The sequence below is a fragment of the Trichomycterus rosablanca genome, chromosome 18 (assembly GCF_030014385.1).
Source record: "Trichomycterus rosablanca isolate fTriRos1 chromosome 18, fTriRos1.hap1, whole genome shotgun sequence".
In the NCBI taxonomy this organism is placed as follows: Eukaryota; Metazoa; Chordata; class Actinopteri; order Siluriformes; family Trichomycteridae; genus Trichomycterus; species Trichomycterus rosablanca.
The window spans coordinates 25,961,255-25,982,475 of NC_086005.1; the positions used below are offsets into that span (position 1 = coordinate 25,961,255).

The window sequence follows — 21,221 nt, forward strand, 5'->3', positions numbered from 1 at the left end:
CAACACACAGCCATTAATGTCTAAATGGCTGGCAACATAAGTGAGTACACCCCACAGTGAACATGTCCAAATTGTGCCCAAAGTGTCAATATTTTGTGTGACCACCATTATTATCCAGCACTGCCTTAACCCTCCTGGGCATGGAATTCACCAGAGCTGCACAGGTTGCTACTGGAATCCTCTTCCACTCCTCCATGATGACATCACGGAGCTGGTGGATGTTAGACACCTTGAACTCCTCCACCTTCCACTTGAGGATGCGCCACAGGTGCTCAATTGGGTTTAGTCCATCACCTTTACCTTCAGCTTCCTCAGCAAGGCAGTTGTCATCTTGGAGGTTGTGTTTGGGGTCGTTATCCTGTTGGAAAACTGCCATGAGGCCCAGTTTTCGAAGGGAGGGGATCATGCTCTGTTTCAGAATGTCACAGTACATGTTGGAATTCATGTTTCCCTCAATGAACTGCAGCTCCCCAGTGCCAGCAACACTCATGCAGCCCAAGACCATGATGCTACCACCACCATGCTTGACTGTAGGCAAGATACAGTTGTCTTGGTACTTCTCACCAGGGCGCCGCCACACATGCTGGACACCATCTGAGCCAAACAGTTTATCTTGGTCTCGTCAGACCACAGGGCATTCCAGTAATCCATGTTCTTGGACTGCTTGTCTTCAGCAAACTGTTTGCGGGCTTTCTTGTGCGTCAGCTTCCTTCTGGGATGACGACCATGCAGACCGAGTTGATGCAGTGTACGGCGTATGGTCTGAGCACTGACAGGCTGACCTCCCACGTCTTCAACCTCTGCAGCAATGCTGGCAGCACTCATGTGTCTATTTTTTAAAGCCAACCTCTGGATATGACGCCGAACACGTGGACTCAACTTCTTCGGTCGACCCTGGCGAAGCCTGTTCCGAGTGGAACCTGTCCTGGAAAACCGCTGTATGACCTTGGCCACCATGCTGTAGCTCAGTTTCAGGGTGTTAGCAATCTTCTTATAGCCCAGGCCATCTTTGTGGAGATCAACAATTCTATTTCTCACATCCTCAGAGAGTTCTTTGCCATGAGGTACCATGTTGAATATCCAGTGGCCAGTATGAGAGAATTGAACCCAAAACACCAAATTTAACAGCCCTGCTCCCCATTTACACCTGGGACCTTGACACATGACACCAGGGAGGGACAACGACACATTTGGGCACAATTTGGACATGTTCACTGTGGGGTGTACTCACTTATGTTGCCAGCTATTTAGACATTAATGGCTGTGTGTTGAGTTATTTTCAGAAGACAGTAAATCTACACTGCTATACAAGCTGTACACTGACTACTCTAAGTTATATCCAAGTTTCATGTCTATAGTGTTGTCCCATGAAAAGATATAATGAAATATTTGCAGAAATGTGAGGGGTGTACTCACTTTTGTGATACACTGTATGTTGTTTAAAGTGTTTGTATACACTGACTTCAATTGTTCAACACACCACAAATATTAAACAGAGATAATAATCATTTCATGTTCAGTAACCTGCACTTGTTTTATTGACCACATTATTCATGAATTTGCAAAACAGCTCGGCTAAGAGCTGCTGGACAATTTTGAGTATGCTCCCCTAATTTCCACTCTATTTGTATCAGACCGAGTGCACTTTTAAAGTAGCAAAGTTCAACAGAAACAAGATAAACATCTTTTTTTCCACAGGGTTTGACATTTATTTGAACTTTGACTCAGCCATTTACTTTCGTCCATGCCCCGAAAACAAGAAATATATACATTACAGATATGAGCATAGCATGGCATAAATGACTCTAAATTACTCTAACCCAGTGCAGAAACTACGCCCTGGTAAGAAATGGCATGATAAATCAATGATATATTTATAACAAAAATGTTTAAGGTGAAGGAAATAACAGAATTAAACATCGGCTTCGGATTATCATTGTTCTTTTGTTTTCTCCATAAATAAGCATTTATGTGGACAGTAAGACATGCTATCTGTGAAGATGAAGCCACGATACGGAAAGAGCAAAAAGCAGAAAGTTCTAGAAGGACAAATGAGTCAAAATGTGCTCTAACAATGTGTCTAGACTGAAACATGTCTCAGAATAAAGTCCCTCAATGAACCTGCAGTCAGAACAGACACGAACAAACGAACCGCCCTCGTACGGGCTTATTTTAAAAAAGAGAATAATAGAGAATACCTGATCAGTGATTAAAACGGATTCCTGTTTGTCTGTTGCCCCCCTAACATACTCCATATGGCTTTTGGCCTGTTGTAAAGTATACAGTAGAAAACACATGGAAAGCACCAGGCTGTGCTGTACTGGCCTCGTGGATATGTGTGAGCGCGGGAAGATGTGTCGGATCAGACTAAGTGAAAGGGAAGGTGGTTAGATGTTGAGGGTCCCTTAATAATGAGGGGGTCAGGGAGCTCATGCAGCTAGGAAGCTGGGACTGAAGTACAGAGAAAGAGACAGGGAGACTACCGGCCTTCCTTACAGTCCCGAACACAGGAGAGGACACAGGCGCTTACGTGGGACACAGAACTGTAAAAAAAAAAAAAAAAAACACAGATCAGACCCGGTTAATCAAGAATTACATCAAAGAATAAAGAAGTAAGTCATTATTTTGGTTCTAGGATGCTAGATTGGAAGGTTCTGAATGACTTGATACCTTTTAGTATGTAGTCCGTTAGCAGGGTCGGGACTTTATCACTGTCCTCTTTCATAGCATACAGGACTAGCAGAATGAAAAACGAAAATTAGATACGACAATGAATGACAGACCATGTTACATAGCAAATAACTTTCTGTAAACAATAGACATAAAAAAACAAAAACCCTGTATTAATAAACGTTAACACAATACAAAACTGCCACTTACTTTTTGTGAGCATCTGAAGTTCTTCCACGGACAGAGAAGCTCCCTTTTTCTCATATGGAATCACTGTGTTTAGGTACTGCAAAATAGAAGAAAAAAAAAATACATCTGATCTTTATGCTGGATGCCCTATCTTGTACAAGCCTCCTATTTGTATCTTGGGCTTGGAGCCAGCATTGAGAGCGCACTGACAAAAGCGCCTTCCAGTGGCTAGACTTTTTCAGCCATCCCCCTTTTCCCTGGACATTAGCCATTAGTTATGTCTTTGCAGACACCCGACCGACCGATAGCACTGCTTATCCCTAGATCTCAGCAGTAGTAGGCTAGCATACATATATGATAAATGATCAGCACAGTAACCAAAGTCAAACAGTCTAATAAACTCGAACCCCTTAACTGGAATCTTGGTAAATTCGTTTAGTCTTTTGTTTCATCTGTGATGCTTTCTCACCTGTTTGTCCATCCCTGAGTTGCCGAAAGTCTGTCTGATTCCTGTCTGCAGGATGTTGGACAGGCCTTCCATACTGAAACGCTAAAGAGATTTAAACATAAACAATTTTTAAATAATTAATCATTTGAAAATTCAAATTATTGAACATATCTACTTAGTCATCCCCTCAATTACAATTATCATTAAGTCCACAAAGTAGGAAGTATGTTTTAAACAGTTTAAACATTTAGGGCTAACACTCACCTAAAGGACCAGCCAAAACATTAGAACCATTCATGGCAGTGGCTAATTTGTAAAGGTTGTGCATGTTTTGGTCAGGGATATATTAAATGCTAGGCTGATGGAAGTTCCTCACTCAAAACTCTATCATATCCATTGTGACAGAAATTACAGTGTCAGAAACTGAAAGCTGATAACGTCCTGGCACTACATACCACAAGACTCCTTCAGATGCCTCGTCAGGTTTGAGATGTTATGTCAATCTGAATTGAATGTCATGCCTCTAATGCCTGCTTCAATGCTTTCTCTTTTACATTGGACTCAGGAGGCAATTATTTTCAGAGCACTATAATTTTGAACCCTGTAATAATAAACATCTGTATTCAGAGCAGCTGCAGTCATGGAGCAGATGTGCTGTTGATTTGTGGACATGCAGCCCAGAGTAGAACTATATACTAAAGCTACTGAAAAGAAAACACCAACAGTCTGATGTAAGTGTGGTTCCTTGAATCAATGACAGTGTCTCTGCATTACAACAACACTGCAGACCTCATGAGCCAGACTTGCCCACGATGAAAAGGAATTCTTGACTCGAACGCTTCCTCTGCTCTTCCTGTAAGCGCTAAGTGCAGCTTAAGATAATGGACGTAAGCATGTCCATTAACCAGAGACGTACAATGCTCTCTGTCTGCAGAAAGCACCTCAGATTCTTCCTCTCACTTCTTTTCACTGTTATACTCATGGTGATTTATTCACTCTTTATCCTCTCGTAGCTTTCAGATTCGTTTAATGGGCTTTGTGTGTTTATATTATTTGCAATGATGCTAAGATTATTACAAGGTGGTAACAAAACTGCATGCATCTGCTGAATGGCACCCTAGATCTATGCGGATTTGAAAAAGAAGAAACACAGTCAGTCAAAATATTAGAACCTGCCCCCAAAATGTGCATGGATATGGTCAGGGATATATTAAATATTGGGGTGATGGAAGTTATTTACCCTTGCAAACTCCTGTCCACCCTTAAAAGCATCTAAAAAGGACATGCAGGCACTAGAACTGGACATAGGAGCAATGTAAGAAAGTATTTGACAAATCCTATCGTCTCCAAGAACATGTGAACGTCCGGGCACATGTGCATCCTTTTCCATTAATGCAATATTTATTATAAAATATTAAAGATAAATGAGTAAGAGTGAAATAGTCTATTGATTGTAACTGGTAACTCCACAAGAGCTACAATCAATTGTACACAAATGTTTTGTTTTGGATGCTACTCAGATTTTTGTCTTCAAAGATGTTTTTAATACTTAAAAAAATATGATTTTCTTCAAAGCTCTGGCATTGTAAAATATCTCCCGCTGTTTTATTAGCCAAAAATAACCACTTCCTCTCACACATACACACAGACAACATTTCTCACACGTACACACCTTGACTGGCATGCCACCGTTTTTCTCGGAGCGTCCGGACCCCTGCAGGCTCATGGCCTTGTCCTTGCGACGGCGCTTGCTGAGCTCTCGCTGCTCCTTCTGCCGGTTCTGCACCTCCATTAGGGCTGTGATGAAAGTGTTCTTCACCTCCTTTTCGAACTCCAGCTCGTCCCTTCGTGCTAGCTGTGCCACCAGCTCCTCCGAGTACTCCCTCACCGCCATCTCCACACGACCCAGCAGCTCAGTCAGGGTCGAGCTCGACATCAGACTGAGACCTGACGAGATGTAGGCATGCTTTTCATTACTGATAATTCCAGTGCGAAGTTAATTCTCTAATTCTTTAAACTTTGTGCTAACACTCAATAATCATGGGCTTTTTTCAGCAGACTAACTGAGGATCTGAAGATTATTGTTATTAATGCCAACAAATTCAACAAATAATGCTGATTTGGCAGCCAAGTGTTATAGATTTAACACAGATATATAGAAATAAGCTACTCCACTTGAAATACAAGAAGACATGATGGACCATATATGTTAGGAATGAAGTTCTAACGCATGGAGAAAAGTAAACAGAGAGAATAATAGACCAGAACAGGGGACCCAGTCGTACCTTCATAAGAGCAGTTGTTGTTGGTGGCCTGAGATAGCATGCGGATCTCCTCCAGTAAAGAGGGGTTTGTTTTAGGGGAGGTGATTCCACTTTCTTCGTCCTCCTCTTCTTCAGTCTCACCAGGGTCAGGAGAGTTCTCCATCATCTCCACTATCTCCTCAATCACCTAATGAACGAGCGTCGGACAGAGTAGATTTAAATATTTAAACAGTATTGGTACTACTGTAAATAGACTGACTTTACAGCAGTTTTAACAGTTACACTTTATTGGGAAAATCAGATGGAGAAATCTATGCCACAAAGACTTAGGCAATGCATAGACAGATTTATTTTGAAGTACAAATAAAAATACAATACAGATGCATGAGGATAAAAAAGGGTAAAATGTAATAAACATATCAGCTATTGTGTCGTGGTCTGGTTAACTTCCCTGAACCGGGATAATTATTTGCTGTATTTAAGTCAGTGCGTTTAGGTGGCGCAGGGGTAAAGTAAACTTGTCAGTGCGCCCTCAATGCAGGTCCCAAGCCCAGTTAGATATGTATATGTATGTATTAGGTATGTGGACCAGATCTGCTGTGACGACCCATATAAAGGATATAGGACAGTGGTAGCCTAGTGGGTAGAGATTTGGACTATCAATTGAAAGGTTGAGAGTTCCAATCCCAGCTCTATATATACAGTGTATCACAAAAGTGAGTACACCCCTCACATTTCTGCAAATATTTTATTATATCTTTTCATGGGACAACACTATAGAAATAAAACTTGGATATAACTTAGAGTAGTCAGTGTACAACTTGTATAGCAGTGTAGATTTACTGTCTTCTGAAAATAACTCAACACACAGCCATTAATGTCTAAATGGCTGGCAACATAAGTGAGTACACCCCACAGTGAACATGTCCAAATTGTGCCCAAAGTGTCAATATTTTGTGTGACCACCATTATTATCCAGCACTGCCTTAACCCTCCTGGGCATGGAATTCACCAGAGCTGCACAGGTTGCTACTGGAATCCTCTTCCACTCCTCCATGATGACATCACGGAGCTGGTGGATGTTAGACACCTTGAACTCCTCCACCTTCCACTTGAGGATGCGCCACAGGTGCTCAATTGGGTTTAGTCCATCACCTTTACCTTCAGCTTCCTCAGCAAGGCAGTTGTCATCTTGGAGAATGTGTTTGGGGTCGTTATCCTGTTGGAAAACTGCCATGAGGCCCAGTTTTCAAAGGGAGGGGATCATGCTCTGTTTCAGAATGTCACAGTACATGTTGGAATTCATGTTTCCCTCAATGAACTGCAGCTCCCCAGTGCCAGCAACACTCATGCAGCCCAAGACCATGATGCTACCACCACCATGCTTGACTGTAGGCAAGATACAGTTGTCTTGGTACTTCTCACCAGGGCGCCGCCACACATGCTGGACACCATCTGAGCCAAACAAGTTTATCTTGGTCTCGTCAGACCACAGGGCATTCCAGTAATCCATGTTCTTGGATTGCTTGTCTTCAGCAAACTGTTTGCGGGCTTTCTTGTGCGTCAGCTTCCTTCTGGGATGACGACCATGCAGACCGAGTTGATGCAGTGTGCGGCGTATGGTCTGAGCACTGACAGGCTGACCTCCCACGTCTTCAACCTCTGCAGCAATGCTGGCAGCACTCATGTGTCTATTTTTTAAAGCCAACCACTGGATATGACGCTGAACACGTGGACTCAACTTCTTTGGTCGACCCTGGCGAAGCCTGTTCCGAGTGGAACCTGTCCTGGAAAACCGCTGTATGACCTTGGCCACCATGCTGTAGCTCAGTTTCAGGGTGTTAGCAATCTTCTTATAGCCCAGGCCATCTTTGTGGAGAGCAACAATTCTATTTCTCACATCCTCAGAGAGTTCTTTGCCATGAGGTGCCATGTTGAATATCCAGTGGCCAGTATGAGAGAATTGTACCCAAAACACCAAATTTAACAGCCCTGCTCCCCATTTACACCTGGGACCTTGACACATGACACCAGGAAGGGACAACGACACATTTGGGCACAATTTGGACATGTTCACTGTGGGGTGTACTCACTTATGTTGCCAGCTATTTAGACATTAATGGCTGTGTGTTGAGTTATTTTCAGAAGACAGTAAATCTACACTGCTATACAAGCTGTACACTGACTACTCTAAGTTATATCCAAGTTTCATGTCTATAGTGTTGTCCCATGAAAAGATATAATGAAATATTTGCAGAAATGTGAGGGGTGTACTCACTTTTGTGATACACTGTATATATAGTATATATATAGAGAGTTCCAATCCCAGCTCTATATATATATATATATATATATATATATATATATATGACACATAAAGGTGTCAGCCAAAACAACATATGAGTTTAAAAATCATTCTAGGGCCATCCTACATACTTATTTTCTTTATATCCAGCTAATTAGATAAGTCATGGTGTATACCAGAGCTGAGAACACGGGTGAGATTAAAATGTTTATAAATCCTACATCTATCTATTAGCAATAACATTACAAAAGCACAACCTATTAGAAAATAAATTTATGGTTATTAACTGCTATTATTAAAATAAATATGTGATCAGAAAGTGAGGCTCTTGGAGCGTCTTACCTGGTCAGCGTTTATGAGAGGTTCCTCACTCAGACAGTTGGCGTTTTCATTTTTTTCGTTCATCTCCTCCTCCTCTTTTTCGTGGATCTATAAAAAGTAGGATGTGAACATAGTTGTTATGACAACAGAGCAAATCTGTTAGGATTAACGTCACACTAACACATGACAGATAGCAGAGCGAAGATGTAGATGACTCGACTTTACACCATTATTCTTCTCCATTATGTCATTATTCTGTGAGCTAATGTGTACAGCGCTGTCAGACACAAGGCTTCCTGCCACAGTGTAGAGTGTTTGTATGATGCATAGTTCCTGTTAGCCCATTTAGGACAGCTGTGCTATATAAAAAGTCTTCATGAGTGTCACAAAATGACCTATACGCCATATCATTTATTTATATAGTGACATCTAATCAACTGACCAATACTAATAACTGACCAACATAAAGTGTCTGTCTGTTGCGCTTTAGTGACCCTTGGCATAGACTGTACCGTCTTTCGTCTCACATATTATCTCATTAAATTTTTTGGCGTTGTTCAACTGGATCGAGATCCATTGACTGCAAAGGATGCAGTTAATATAGTTTTCATACCAATTAAAGCATTCACTGACCCTTCATGCCCTGTCAATTATCATCAATGTCATCCTGAAAGAAACTCCTACAGACAGAACATCATTAGTCCATCATAAAGTATTATCTCATTTAGTGTTTTGACGTTGTTCAACTGGGTCAAGATCCGTTGACTGCAAAGGATACGATTAATATACTTTTCATACCAATTGAACCATTCACTGACCCCTCATGCCCAGTTAATTATCAGCAATGTCATCCTAAAAGAAACTCCTGTAGACAGAACATCTTTTGTCCAAAAGATATGATCTCATTTAGTGTTTTGATGTTGATTACCCTGGGTTGAGATCCGTTGACTGCAAAGGATACGATTATTATAAAACCATTCACTGACCCCTCATGCCCTGTCAGTTATCAGCAATGTCATCCTGAAAGAAACTCTTATCAGAATAAAATTTTTTCCTTTATTTTGATGAACTGTATTGATTTGCTGTGACCTTTTACTGTTTTCTGGGTTTTCTGGGAAGTGGGTCAGTGGAACAATGCCACCTGATCCCCTCACTGTAGGAGTTCAGACCTGTACCTCAGACCTTTCTCAATGTAAGTCATCTTGGCTCAAGGGTTTACAAACCTAATTCATAAGTATGTAAATAATATCCAATTAAAGTTATTATAAATGGTAATCCTTTCTTAGAAGAGATGCCTACGTAGGGCAACAGCCAAATTACCTCATCTTCTGTAATGTTGCCATTAAGAATCTCTGAATTGTGGCCATCCCAGCTGGACACAGAGGACGCCATGTAGTTATCGGTCAGAGCATCCCATACACTAGAAACACAAAGCCAAACAGACAGTTTTTACACAATATAGCAACAATACATTCATATATTAAATTGCTGATTTTATTTATTTAACATGTAATCATTTAATGCTAAACTGTCTCACTCTCTGTCCTGTTGATATGACTATCTACACCTCCCAATGCCACTGGTCCGTCAATCAGAAAACAAGCCCTTATTCACAAATGCTCCATAACAAAAGACTTGCAGGCCACCACAACAGGAACAAACTGGTACTGATTGGAAGAGGACTGTAGCTCCCCACCAACCAAGGTAGAACAAACACAAGGTGCAATAGTGAAAAAAGGAAATGGCCAAAATAACAGAACCAAAGTAATAAAAGAAAAAAACAAAACATCCACAACCTGAACTGGTAAAAGTGGATAGAAAAGGGAAAGAGTGAGAAAGGAAACTAGATGTCAGAATAATGTTCAGCCCACAAGCCTGCAGCAACCAAGTACTCAGAAATAAAAAGTAAAAAGTGGGATAAAACAAGCAGGACAGCCGCTCCACAGGCTGGAGTTGATTCATTATACTCATGCAACTTCATTCAACAGAATTTATTGTACATAAATAAGCTCTATGTATAGCCACATTATACGATATATTTACTTTCCTGTTATCTTCATCTTACCTTAAAGCTTTATCGTTTGTTGGTGTAAACATGTAGCTTTAATACAGTGCCTTTAACTGCTGGAGCAGCTTACTTGTTTACCTCTATCTTTTTTTTTATTGTGAAATTTCCCTGCATCTTATTGATTTAGTAACTAGACTAACACATTTTGAAAAGCTAAGATCCTCAGTTATTACTGGAATTTATTGTTCATTAATTATTTAGAATCCTAAAAGTCAGCTGACGTTTTAAAAATAATATTTTTACAATAATATGAAAATTTTAAAGAAATATCATGTTTATAAAATTTCAGTTTTCTAGTAACTCTGTGGATATAAAGAGTGAATAAACTGAACAAAAGATATTATGAATTATTACAATAAAAATACTGACATGATCAGAATTGTCCATCACAACTTTAATGTTTTGCATAATTTGCTTGCAGTCAGACTGGGTAACATAAGGATGTATTGGTATGAGCTGAACAAAGATTAGTATATAAATAAAATAGATAAGGACAGCCCTATTTCTGGTAAGGATCACTGAATAATAGCAAACATCTAATCATGGTTTGTAATTACCCCTATAAATGTAAAATTTATATCTGTGCATATTAAAATTTATGAGCTTACATTACCAGTCAGAGAAAACATTTATCTAATCACAATGGATTGGTCTGAACTCTATAGCAGACAGATTTGTGTGTTAATAATTTATGTAAACTGAAGCCACAGGAAAGAACAACAGATCCCAGCTTGATTCTTCGAATTAAACTGCATCATGCTGACCAAAAACTGACTTAGAGCTCAATAAACCTTCAGACATCCTTCTGTTCTGCTCGTGAACTGCAATTCCGAGTGAAAGGAACATATGCTCGGAGCTCTGAGAAGCCTGAAAACTAGCAGAACTGACTGTGAGATTACTGGGAGCTAAAATTCACTCTAGTGATAAACTAGACATTAATCATTGGGTTAAGTAGATTGCTGTGTGCTGAGCATCAGTGCTGATACGGTGCTTTGAAAGCAGGTTGTACTTCGAAGACATGAAGAGAATCTATCATTCGATTGATTTTTCTTTTCTGTTTTCGCTGACGGGGCATAATAGAGAGAAGTCTTCTCAGCTGTTGCTGATGTTGTTATAATGTGTTTTATTGGTACATGTTTGACCCAAAAGCACCGATGTGCTATATTTATATTGATCCAAAATCCTGAGAGCTGAACTAAGACCACATGACTTGCAACACAGTGACAGTTAATTAACAGAGACAGGGGCAGTGGGTAGTGCCTCACAGCAAGAATGTTCTGGGTGGATTCCCAGGTGAAGCAGTCTAGGTCCTTTCTGTGTGAAGTTTTCGTGTCTGTGTGGGTTTCCTCCAGGAGCTTCGGTTTCCTCCCACAGTCCAAAGACATGCAGTCAAGTTAACTGGAGATCCGAAATTGTCCATGACTGTGTTTGACATGAATCTTGTCTAACCAGTAACTACCTGTCCTGTCATGAATGCAACCAGTGTAAACCATGACGCTAAAAATAAATAAATTAGCAGAGACAGAGAATTACCACATGAAATCCCTACATTTTCCAAACACACCTTTCATGAAAAAAATCTAGCTTTATATGTATACAAAAGAACACTTTATAAAACTTTTAAAAAATCACTCACTCTTCATCCTGAAGCCGCTCCTCATCCTCCTCTGCATGTGACTGATCACGCACTGGAGCCAGGCCCTCTGTCTTGGTGTTGTAGTTGTGAAAGCACACGTTCAGCTTCTCATCAAACTCATTTACCAGATCTTCCATGGACTTGAAACTCATCATCTCTGAGAAGTTCTCCAGCTCCGAAAAGTCCTCCCGGCACAGCGGAGCAAGAGGGATAGTAGAGTAAACTCGACGCGGAGATGAGTCCACTTCCAGCTCATCTATCTTACACGGCCTAAGGTCCTCAAATTCCTCATCGAGACAGACGAGCGGCGCCTCCATCCTGCTGCACTTACTTACGCTGCCACTTAAATCAGCTTGATCTCAACCCTGCTTAACACAGAGAACACACAATTATACCGTCAATGAATATGTTTTCAATGTAATGTTCAATTGTTAAGACAATCAAAGTTCCCAAGGCAGTAAAAATACATGACTGAAAGAAACAAAAAATTTAAAGTTGCATTCTAGATGGGTTCAAGTGAGCTTCAGGGTAAATGTCCAGTGCTTTTCAAATGGTTTTGTTTCCTTCCTCACAGCTGAATTAAGTTGATTAAAATGAATAATAATAATAATAATAATGATAATACGTCTGCACATACACACAGTTATATAAAAAAACAATGAAGTACAACCAGAGGCGAGGACATAAATGTGCCCTTTCCTTCACCATGCATTACTCAGCAAACTGCCAGGACATCCTGTTTTACTGTACATTTTTATATATAAGCCAGATCTTTAACCTTCATTTATACCATGTTACCATGCCTAAAGCGATAATCAGCCAAAAATAACAACAAACTATGTAACACTAAAACCTAAGTCAATAATCAGGAGTCCAAACAGAGGTCATTCACTGTTGGGGTCTGGTGATGAGTAACTGTCCTGATTTCCTCTCTCATAGATGAGCAAAGCAGCATTGTGAATAACTGTAAATCGAAAGTCAATGACACATCATAGACAGAGAAAAATGAGAAACAAATGTACTAACCCTAAAGCATAATAAGCTTAAAAGATCCAATTCCATGCTTAACCAGTTGACAAGGTGTTATTTTTTTATTTACAAACCAAATAATGTAATGTTTACTTCTTTGGTCCACAGCACTTGTGTTCATAAATGTACTGGTTTCTCTAGATGTTGTTTCACATACTTTTGATGCTAACGTTTTAATAAGGTTTCCATGTTGATCATGTTTGAGCAAATCAGTGCTGCACAGTAAAACTGTTCCTGCAGGTTCTTTGTTGACATACAAGAGCTTTGCTTTACCCTTCAGGCCAGCATGGGAGCATTTCTTCATCTATCAGAGTATGCCTTGGCTTCTAGAGCTCCTCTGTACTATGACAGTAAAACAATGCATGAATGCGCCAGTAAGCTTTATTTCTAGATCATTCGTCAGCTGCTTAGTGGAGATGGTAGTTTTTAAATCATTTATAATGCTCTGAAAGTAAAGTCAAGTAAAACCTATTAAGTAAATTAAGTTCTGGATATCAAAACATGCACATTTTATGGTAAGTATTGCTAATCATTTAAATTGCTTCTCTATCTAATCTAATCTAATATTTACAGTGCTACAGTAAACAATCTTGAAAACTGTATTTTTATATTTGCTGTAGGATCAATGATATTCTGTATTCTTTACAGTAATAGTTAAAGTAAAAACAAAAAACACATCATTTTAGACTACAGCACACTGTAAAATCAGTGTCAGTGCTTACCTGCTTTAGGCAGTCGGTTAATATTTAATGTAAACTGGCAATATGAACCAAATCTGTTAAATGTATTTATGAACATGCTTCTATTTTATCATTTATGTATCAATTCTTTATAAATTCAAATAAGTACCTAAAACAGATATGAAGGTGCATTTACTTTATGAAAAAACATGTTACTTCATGTATATGACTATGTTATTACATGGTGTAATGAGATTCTGGGTTCTTCTATATACCTGAGTGATGCCGCACTAGCAGGACAGAAAACAGGTCAGGAGAACCGAGCTGGAAAAATGGCGGTATAAGACAAATGAAGAAAACATGACTGTGTGGGATCAAACCACCATTTATCAATCATTCCACCACCAGCATTAAAGAGCCTCATCCTACACTGAACTACAATGTGCGTACATCATAATTACAACATCATAAGTACATTATAATGACAGCAGGATGCTCGACAAAATCTGAGTGTAGAAAAAATAAAAAACCAATAAATGTAGATTAAGGATGAATGTAGATCAAGGTTACAAATTCTCTAGAGAGCGAGAGAGATTAGAAAACAATAGAGAATGGAAAAAAGAGAGAGTATGTACCTTCAGGAAAATCTTTTTTTGTGTCTGTAGAAGGCAAGAGAAAGCCCCTCCTAGTCCAAGCAGGTCACAAACACACAAGCATCAGCAAATCCCATACATAATGAACAGTGGTGTACACGTTCATTTCTCTCTGAGAGAGAGAGGGGGGGAAGCTCTCACAATGGCCGTCCTGTCTCTTTCTCCCTCCACTCGCCGTGTGCCCTGTACAGCTCGCAGAAACACAGGCGCTCGTCTCCTGATCAGTAAGCAGCAGCAGAAGCCTCCGTCTCCTTACAGAGCCTGCACATTGCTACGGCAACTGCCATCCCATCATACCCCCCTCCTCCTTCCCATCGTTCCACTCGCTCTCCTCATCTACATCATTCGCTCCCTTTACTCCCCCCTCCCTCCTTCCCGTCCCTCTCTTGCTTTCTCCCATCCTCCCTCCTGGCTGTAAGGCCTCCATGTTTGTGATGAAGCCATGTGTGAAGGGAGGGAGGGAGGGAGGGATGGTAGCAGGTTTCATTCACACCTTGCTTGCTTTTGTCACTGACAATGGTGATGCCAGTGTGACGACAGAAGCAATAATTCTGTTCTCAGCACCATTCACTGGCATAGATTTACAGTACGGGAATGTAAATCTGTCCCAATGACTGGTCCCATAACCTAGGGTGACCATATTTTGTTTTTAAAAAAAGAGGACACTTGGGGGGTGGGGAATGGGGGAGGTAGTTGGATTGGCAAAGTAATTTCATGTAATTGGTGGCACCATGGCAATGTGTATAAAGTAGGGCTGTAAATGTTTGATAAATACATTAATAGCCATGCCACTATGCTATTAAATTTTAATAAATAAACAGCTACATTTTAACAAGACAAATAACAAATGCATTTATGGTCAGATGGTCAGATTAATTGCATAGTACTTTCATTTCAGCGTTCAGCCCTAAACAATAATAACAACAAATAAAATAGTTCATCAGCAGAGGTATTTCGCCAGAATGTGGCTCTATCACAGAGTTACAATAACCTCTATCTTATCATGGTCATGTTTATCATTATAATAATTCATGTTTTTCTCCTTTTCCCACCCAACCAATTATTGTCCAATTTCTTGACTATAATTCCTCCGTGGCATGCACCACCCCTACTCTTACAAAGGAGAGCCACAGACAGTCACGCACTCCATCTGACAGGTGTCGCTTTTTTTTACCTTCCAAAGACACACACAAAGCAGTATTGCGTAGGGATGCTTGACCACTATACAGTAATGAGATCTTTATCTGGTTTTAAAATTGAACGTTCAACCAGCTCATGGTCAGGTGTCCACATACCTCTGACCATATACTGCATATAGACCATAGACTGCAGACAGACAGACAGACAGACAGACAGAAAGAAAGACAGACAGATCAGCAGACAGACTGACAGATAGATACACAGATGCTCTGTTTATCCTAAGGGAAATTTGAGAAGGTTTTATTTATCCCAAATCAACTTTAAGGTTTAGGGGACAAAATATGCTTTCTTATTCAATATTCATTCTACCAAAGAAACATCCATGATCCAGCATCTGTAGAACTGAATGCTTCCAATTATCAGACAACGGGATAAGGATGCAAGTCAATGCCCACTGCACATTACATAAAATCATGTTTTAGTTAATGTGGTGTGTGGTTTTTACTTAAAACCCCGGTATCTAGATTGTTTAGCTTAATCTAAAACAATTTAGTTTGCCAAAGTGCAAGAGAGTGAGAAGAAATATAGAGAGAACTACTAGTGAGTGTGGAGGAGCATCCTGCCAAGTTCAAACCTAAAACCACATCATCTTGTCCCACCCAATGATATGATGAATCAGTGGGCGAGGAATACATTATTGAAGTAAAATCAATAAAACACCCAATTGACATAATGCAGGCAATCCTAATCTGATCTGCTTAATAGGAAAAGCATGAACCTTAATGAAACACAATTTCTCCAAAACACAAAATGTGTAAAGCAGTTCCCTTAGATTCTCGTTACTATGTGGGTTTAAATGACAGACTGACAGGCTTCATTCCGTGAACAAATGAGCAGAATACAGCAAAGTATACTCAAGGACAAACTGTGACGACCTGATTTTTCCTCAGTACGAACACCCCCACCAGCATCCTTCAACACACACACACGAACACAGACCCCCTCCACTACACCGTCAGAATGAGTCCAAATGACAAAGAGGTCTCGGTTGCTATAGAAACCTGAAAGCACAGCCGAGGATTGCACTTGAAGCCATTTCTTTGATTGGTGTAGAAAGGCGGCGGCTTAGTCCCTTCCCTTCCCGTCCCTAATAACTTTGTATAATTAGTAACTGACTGTGTGTTTATAAGATTTGGCTGATCCTTGGACTTATACTTCTGAGTAACACACATTAGACAGGGAGTCTAATGTCTTAAAAAGCAGCACAAAGAAGACATTTTATACTTAAACATTTCTGTAAATACATGCAAATTCTTAAATTCCTACCTTATATGCACGTATTCTCATTTGCACACTTATACATATGCCTGTCTATACATAAAAATGAAGCATTGCACCTTGCATACTTTTCTACTGGACTAATACTGCTTTATCCACTGGACTAATTGTATATACTGCTTTATCCACTGGACTAATTGTATATATGCTTATCCTACTTCCTAACTACTTTGTATATGTATATATATTGTATTTCCTAAGTAGAGAACACTGAATCTCGTTGTACCTGTACAATGACAATAAAGGTATTCGTATTCATATTCGTAAATTGTTGCCTGCAACAGCTAAGCACTTTACATAATGAATGGGTATAAAGCATTGAGCATTAACAAAATACATTATGAGTAGAGATGAGTGGAGGTTTACCACTGTGGGAAAACAGTTTAAGAACGTCCCTCAATACATTATTGCAAGTAATGGAAAGGATTTTTAACAAGTGCAAAGTAAAAAAAAAATATAGAGAAATGTATATGCTTAAAGGGCAAGTTTAAAACAATGTTAAATGCCTGTTACAATATGACCGTATTCATTATGAACAGCTTCTGTAATGAATATTATCATATGGACTTGGGAATACTTTGGTAAACCAGTACATATTATTGCTGCATCTACAACTGCAAGCTAGGTCATTTCTAGGTAAAGCAGAAGTCTTATATCAACAACATCCAGAAATGTACTGACGTCTTTTGGCTCAAGCTCTTCTCAAAAAGCAGAAATGTGTGCTGAGGTGTGTTAAGCTCACCCTTTACATTGTTTTTGGAAATAATGGAATGCCAGACTATTAAACAGCTTTTGAGTAATACATCAATCGAACTGGAATGGAAAGAAGCACCTTCTAATAAATTTGACAGAGTGGCTGAAATAGGAGAATCGACTAGTGAGATTTGTGGTCTACATACTGGTTGAAGATTTAAAGATATTTTATTATTCATTGTAATTATAATAAACTGACCTAAAAAAATATGGGAAACATCATCTGTCAGTCTTTTCTGGCGGAAAAACAACTTTAGACAGCATTAATGCACAATCAGCTCAGGCTTCCATTCAGCAACCTCCGACTTTGCTGTGGCCGTGATCAATACTAAAAGCAGCAGCTCTTCTTGCTACCTCGGCCTTCGGTCTGAACACCACAGCAGTCAGCAGCACACTCACGATATGATCGATACTGTTCTACTACTTTAATGCAGACATCAAACATACTTTTAATACTGGATATATTTCTTCATATTTAGTTAAAGCTATGCAGGCATGTTGTCTAATAATCGTATGATTAGCTGACAATATAATTAGTATTAATTAAACCTATTTTGTATTATCAGTTATTAGTGTAATTTACTTACATTTAATTTTACCGTTGGATGTTTTCTTCCAAAAATGCTTAAAATAATTTGTCAATATATTTTTTTTAACTTACAAATACAACAGTGTTAAATAAGGAGAAATACAATAAAATAATCCTAGAATACTTTTAAAAGTAATCCATACTTACAGGTAAGTGTCTTCATTTGGCACTGGACTTACTTTACACCTACATTGGGCTGGTATTGTCTTATTGTTAGTAACTGATGTTTATCTAATACGTTGCATTAAAGGATTAAACCTAAGTAAACACTAAACCCTTTTCTCTAGTTGTACAGTTATACTAGTAGTTCTGCCCTCTAGTGCCTTTCAGAAACACTTACAGTATCATAAACAATGTTTTACAGGATGTCTGCCCACAAGGACGGCTTGCATTTTTGTAATTTAGGTATTATTACAAGCATAGTTGAGACTATACAATAACTTTGCAATATGATGCAAGCTATCAGTCTCAAATAGTCTAATTTTAATTATTTAAACATTTCATAATTACAACAATTTTCAAAAATATCCTGTAGTCATGCTTTTTGGAAACAGAACAGCTAACGTGTGTATTAGGGTTGAGGTCAAGGCTCTGTTTAGACCAACACAAAAATGGTCAAACCCAGTTATCATGGACCTCACTTTGTGCACAGTTGGGTGGCACTGCTGCCTCACAGCAAGAAGAGCCTGGGTTCGATCCCTGGGTGGGGCGGTCCGAGTCCTTTCTGTGTGGAGTTTGCATGTTCTTCCCATGTCTGCGTGGGTTTCCCCCAGGAGCTCCAGTTTCCTCCCACAGTCCAAAGACGTACAAGTGAGGTGAATTGGAGATACAAAATTGTCCATGACTGTGTTTGATATTTGAACTGATGAATCTTGTGTAATAAGTAACTAGTTTCTGTCATGAATGTAACCAAAGTGTAAAACATGACGTTAAAATCCTAATAAATAAATTGTGCAGTTATACTGAAACTTGAGGGAGCCTTCCCCAAATTGTTGGCACAGTTGGAGTTGAAACCCAATCGATTTTTAAACAATGCATTTTATACACCTGTTAGCAATTGGTGTGGCTAAAATACTTGTAGTTAATAATAAACAAGGAAGGGTGTCAAAATACTTGCTTGTAGTTAACACTATAGTGATCTACAGCAGATACTACAGAAAATATTACAACAATAAATATAAAACTTACTTCTGACAGTGCGAGCTGCCATGTGGATATGATGCCATAAGCTAAACTCAGGTTTCGGACTTTCCTAGCAGGAATTTTAGGTTTTGTTTTTGTCAGGAATTAAGTTACAGTTTATATACAGCATCAGCACATGGTTGGCTATTGTTTTTAGCATTAGCAGCTAGTGCATAAGCAGGTAGTTGCTAACCACATTTGCAGTAAGTATTGTTTCAGTGTTTTATTGGAGCAGTTTTGCATTTAGATTGAAAGACAACAGTGGAAATGTCAGAGGGCATGTTTAATCAGGAAAATCCAAGTAAAAACCTTTTCATTTATAGAACATTTAATCATTTATAGAACATGTAAGCAGGAAGAGCAGTGTGTGTGTGTGTGTGTGTGTGTGTGTGTGTGTACTGCACAGTTCATGGCAGATTTTTAAAATGTACTTAATCTAATCAAAGCACCTTGTGAGTACCTTAAAGCTCATTAGCAATTTCTAAAGAGTAATTTCAGAAAACATAAATACTTTGACGTTTGTAAATGAAGTTTATACATTTATAAGTTTAATATATAATTGTAATGCTGCTCACAGCACTATTGTTTTACAGTGATAAACGATTAGGAAGTTAAAAAGGAACTGAAATCTACTGTTAGAAAATAAAGATCCTCCCGCATAATCTTTCAAACAGGTATGTAAAAATGATAACCACAAAGACTAACACAGCAAACAACTGCATCCACAAATGTTATAAACAATTCTATTTTGGTAATGTTATATGACATGTTAGGCCAAATTAGCTCTCCAGGACATTTAACAAAGTACATGAAAAGACAAAAAGACTTTCCTTAAGGCGAGAGCACCTACATTTAAACATAAACACATATCACCAGTTCATCTTGCTGTCTGCATCATTATTAATCATTATTAGTACACACAACCATGGATCTTCTGTCTAACAGGTAAGTGTGCATAAAAAAACTGAATCATTATATACAAAACTATATTTATAAAAGTAAAAAGGGCCTATGAATTTCACTTAATATTTACCAGGTTAGTACGCTTTGAATTAGGTAATTTGGTTACTGCTAGGTAAGTTTACAAATGACCCAAGTGTCCTTTTTCCTACTTTGTAAATAAATCTGAAAATATTAACATGTCAGGGTTCAAAACTAGTGGAAAGCTCATGCTACATTATTTGAAAATGTGACAAGTTATTTTTTTACCCTTTGAATTTAACGGCAGAAAAATTCTCAAGCTGGTGCAGCCTGTTACATTCCAAATTCTTCACAACATCAAAAGACAGTGGCTAACTATACTAACATCAGGTTGGTGGGCAAAATTAAAGGTTTACCTGGTTGTTAGCTAAAGCAACCAACAAACAAATAGTAAAGTGTATACCTAAGGAGAATTTGATTATAATCAGATGCAATTACATGCCAATTTGCTCCTGATCATATAATGAAAAGCATCATAACAAGAAGCAATTCAGTTTCTACATGCCTATTATATTATAAATGGTATTCAACCCAACTTTTAAAACAATTACTCATAATACTAGGGAAGAAAAACCTTGCAGTGTCAATTTAGGGGTTAAAGATTAACACAGTACGTCTACGTATGGATCCCCAGCAGCCTAAGAAATATTCATCAATGAGAGGAAACCATAAAGTTGTTTATTAAACCTTTTTTTTTTCCTCTTGATGTAAAGGGTCATTTAACTGGAGGCTGCTATTGAACCTAATCAATATGCACCAGTATTCAAATACTTTACCTTTCAGAAGTGCCTTTGAATTTTGGTTACTTAACAGATTTTTATACAAATTGTATTAAAGTTTGTGCCTTCAACCCTAGAAATCCATGATGACCATACTTCTAAAATGATGAAAATACTTTCCATATTACTTAATTAAAATGAATATACTGTATATATTAATAAATAAACTGTGGACCTTAAAGTAACAACATTATTA

General features: G+C 38.7%; 1 protein-coding gene across 3 annotated transcripts; it reads right to left on the reverse strand.

Annotated features, from left to right (window-relative positions):
* Window positions 1-1,685: 1,685 nt before the first annotated feature.
* Window positions 1,686-19,340, reverse strand: fez1 (fasciculation and elongation protein zeta 1 (zygin I)). 3 transcript variants are annotated; one of them, XM_063014043.1, is made up of 11 exons: window positions 14,246-14,510; window positions 13,886-13,934; window positions 11,902-12,266; window positions 9,518-9,617; window positions 8,219-8,305; window positions 5,593-5,758; window positions 4,980-5,254; window positions 3,329-3,409; window positions 2,881-2,956; window positions 2,671-2,736; window positions 1,686-2,543 (listed from the first exon to the last, which is right to left on the reverse strand). In XM_063014043.1, the coding sequence occupies exons 3-11, from the start codon at window positions 12,216-12,218 to the stop codon at window positions 2,527-2,529; spliced, it is 1,185 nt and encodes a 394-aa protein (XP_062870113.1). In that variant the 5' UTR covers window positions 12,219-12,266; window positions 13,886-13,934; window positions 14,246-14,510; the 3' UTR covers window positions 1,686-2,526. The 3 variants fall into 3 exon arrangements, with proteins under 3 accessions (XP_062870113.1, XP_062870112.1, XP_062870111.1); XM_063014042.1 differs by lacking the exons at window positions 13,886-13,934; window positions 14,246-14,510 and adding an exon at window positions 19,272-19,340 and having other exon boundaries at window positions 11,902-12,269; XM_063014041.1 differs by lacking the exon at window positions 13,886-13,934.
* Between the last annotated feature and the right edge of the window lie 1,881 nt (window positions 19,341-21,221).

Coding starts and splice junctions, on each gene's coding strand:
- fez1 (XM_063014042.1), bottom strand. CDS start 12,218: ATGGAGGCGCCGCTCGTCTGTCTCGATGAGGAATTTGAGGACCTTAGG. Junction 3,410..4,979: donor ACGGTGGCATGCCAGTCAAG/GTGTGTACGTGT, acceptor AAATCTCTTTAG/CGTTTCAGTATGGAAGGCCT. Junction 2,957..3,328: donor ACTCAGGGATGGACAAACAG/GTGAGAAAGCAT, acceptor TCTATTTTGCAG/TACCTAAACACAGTGATTCC.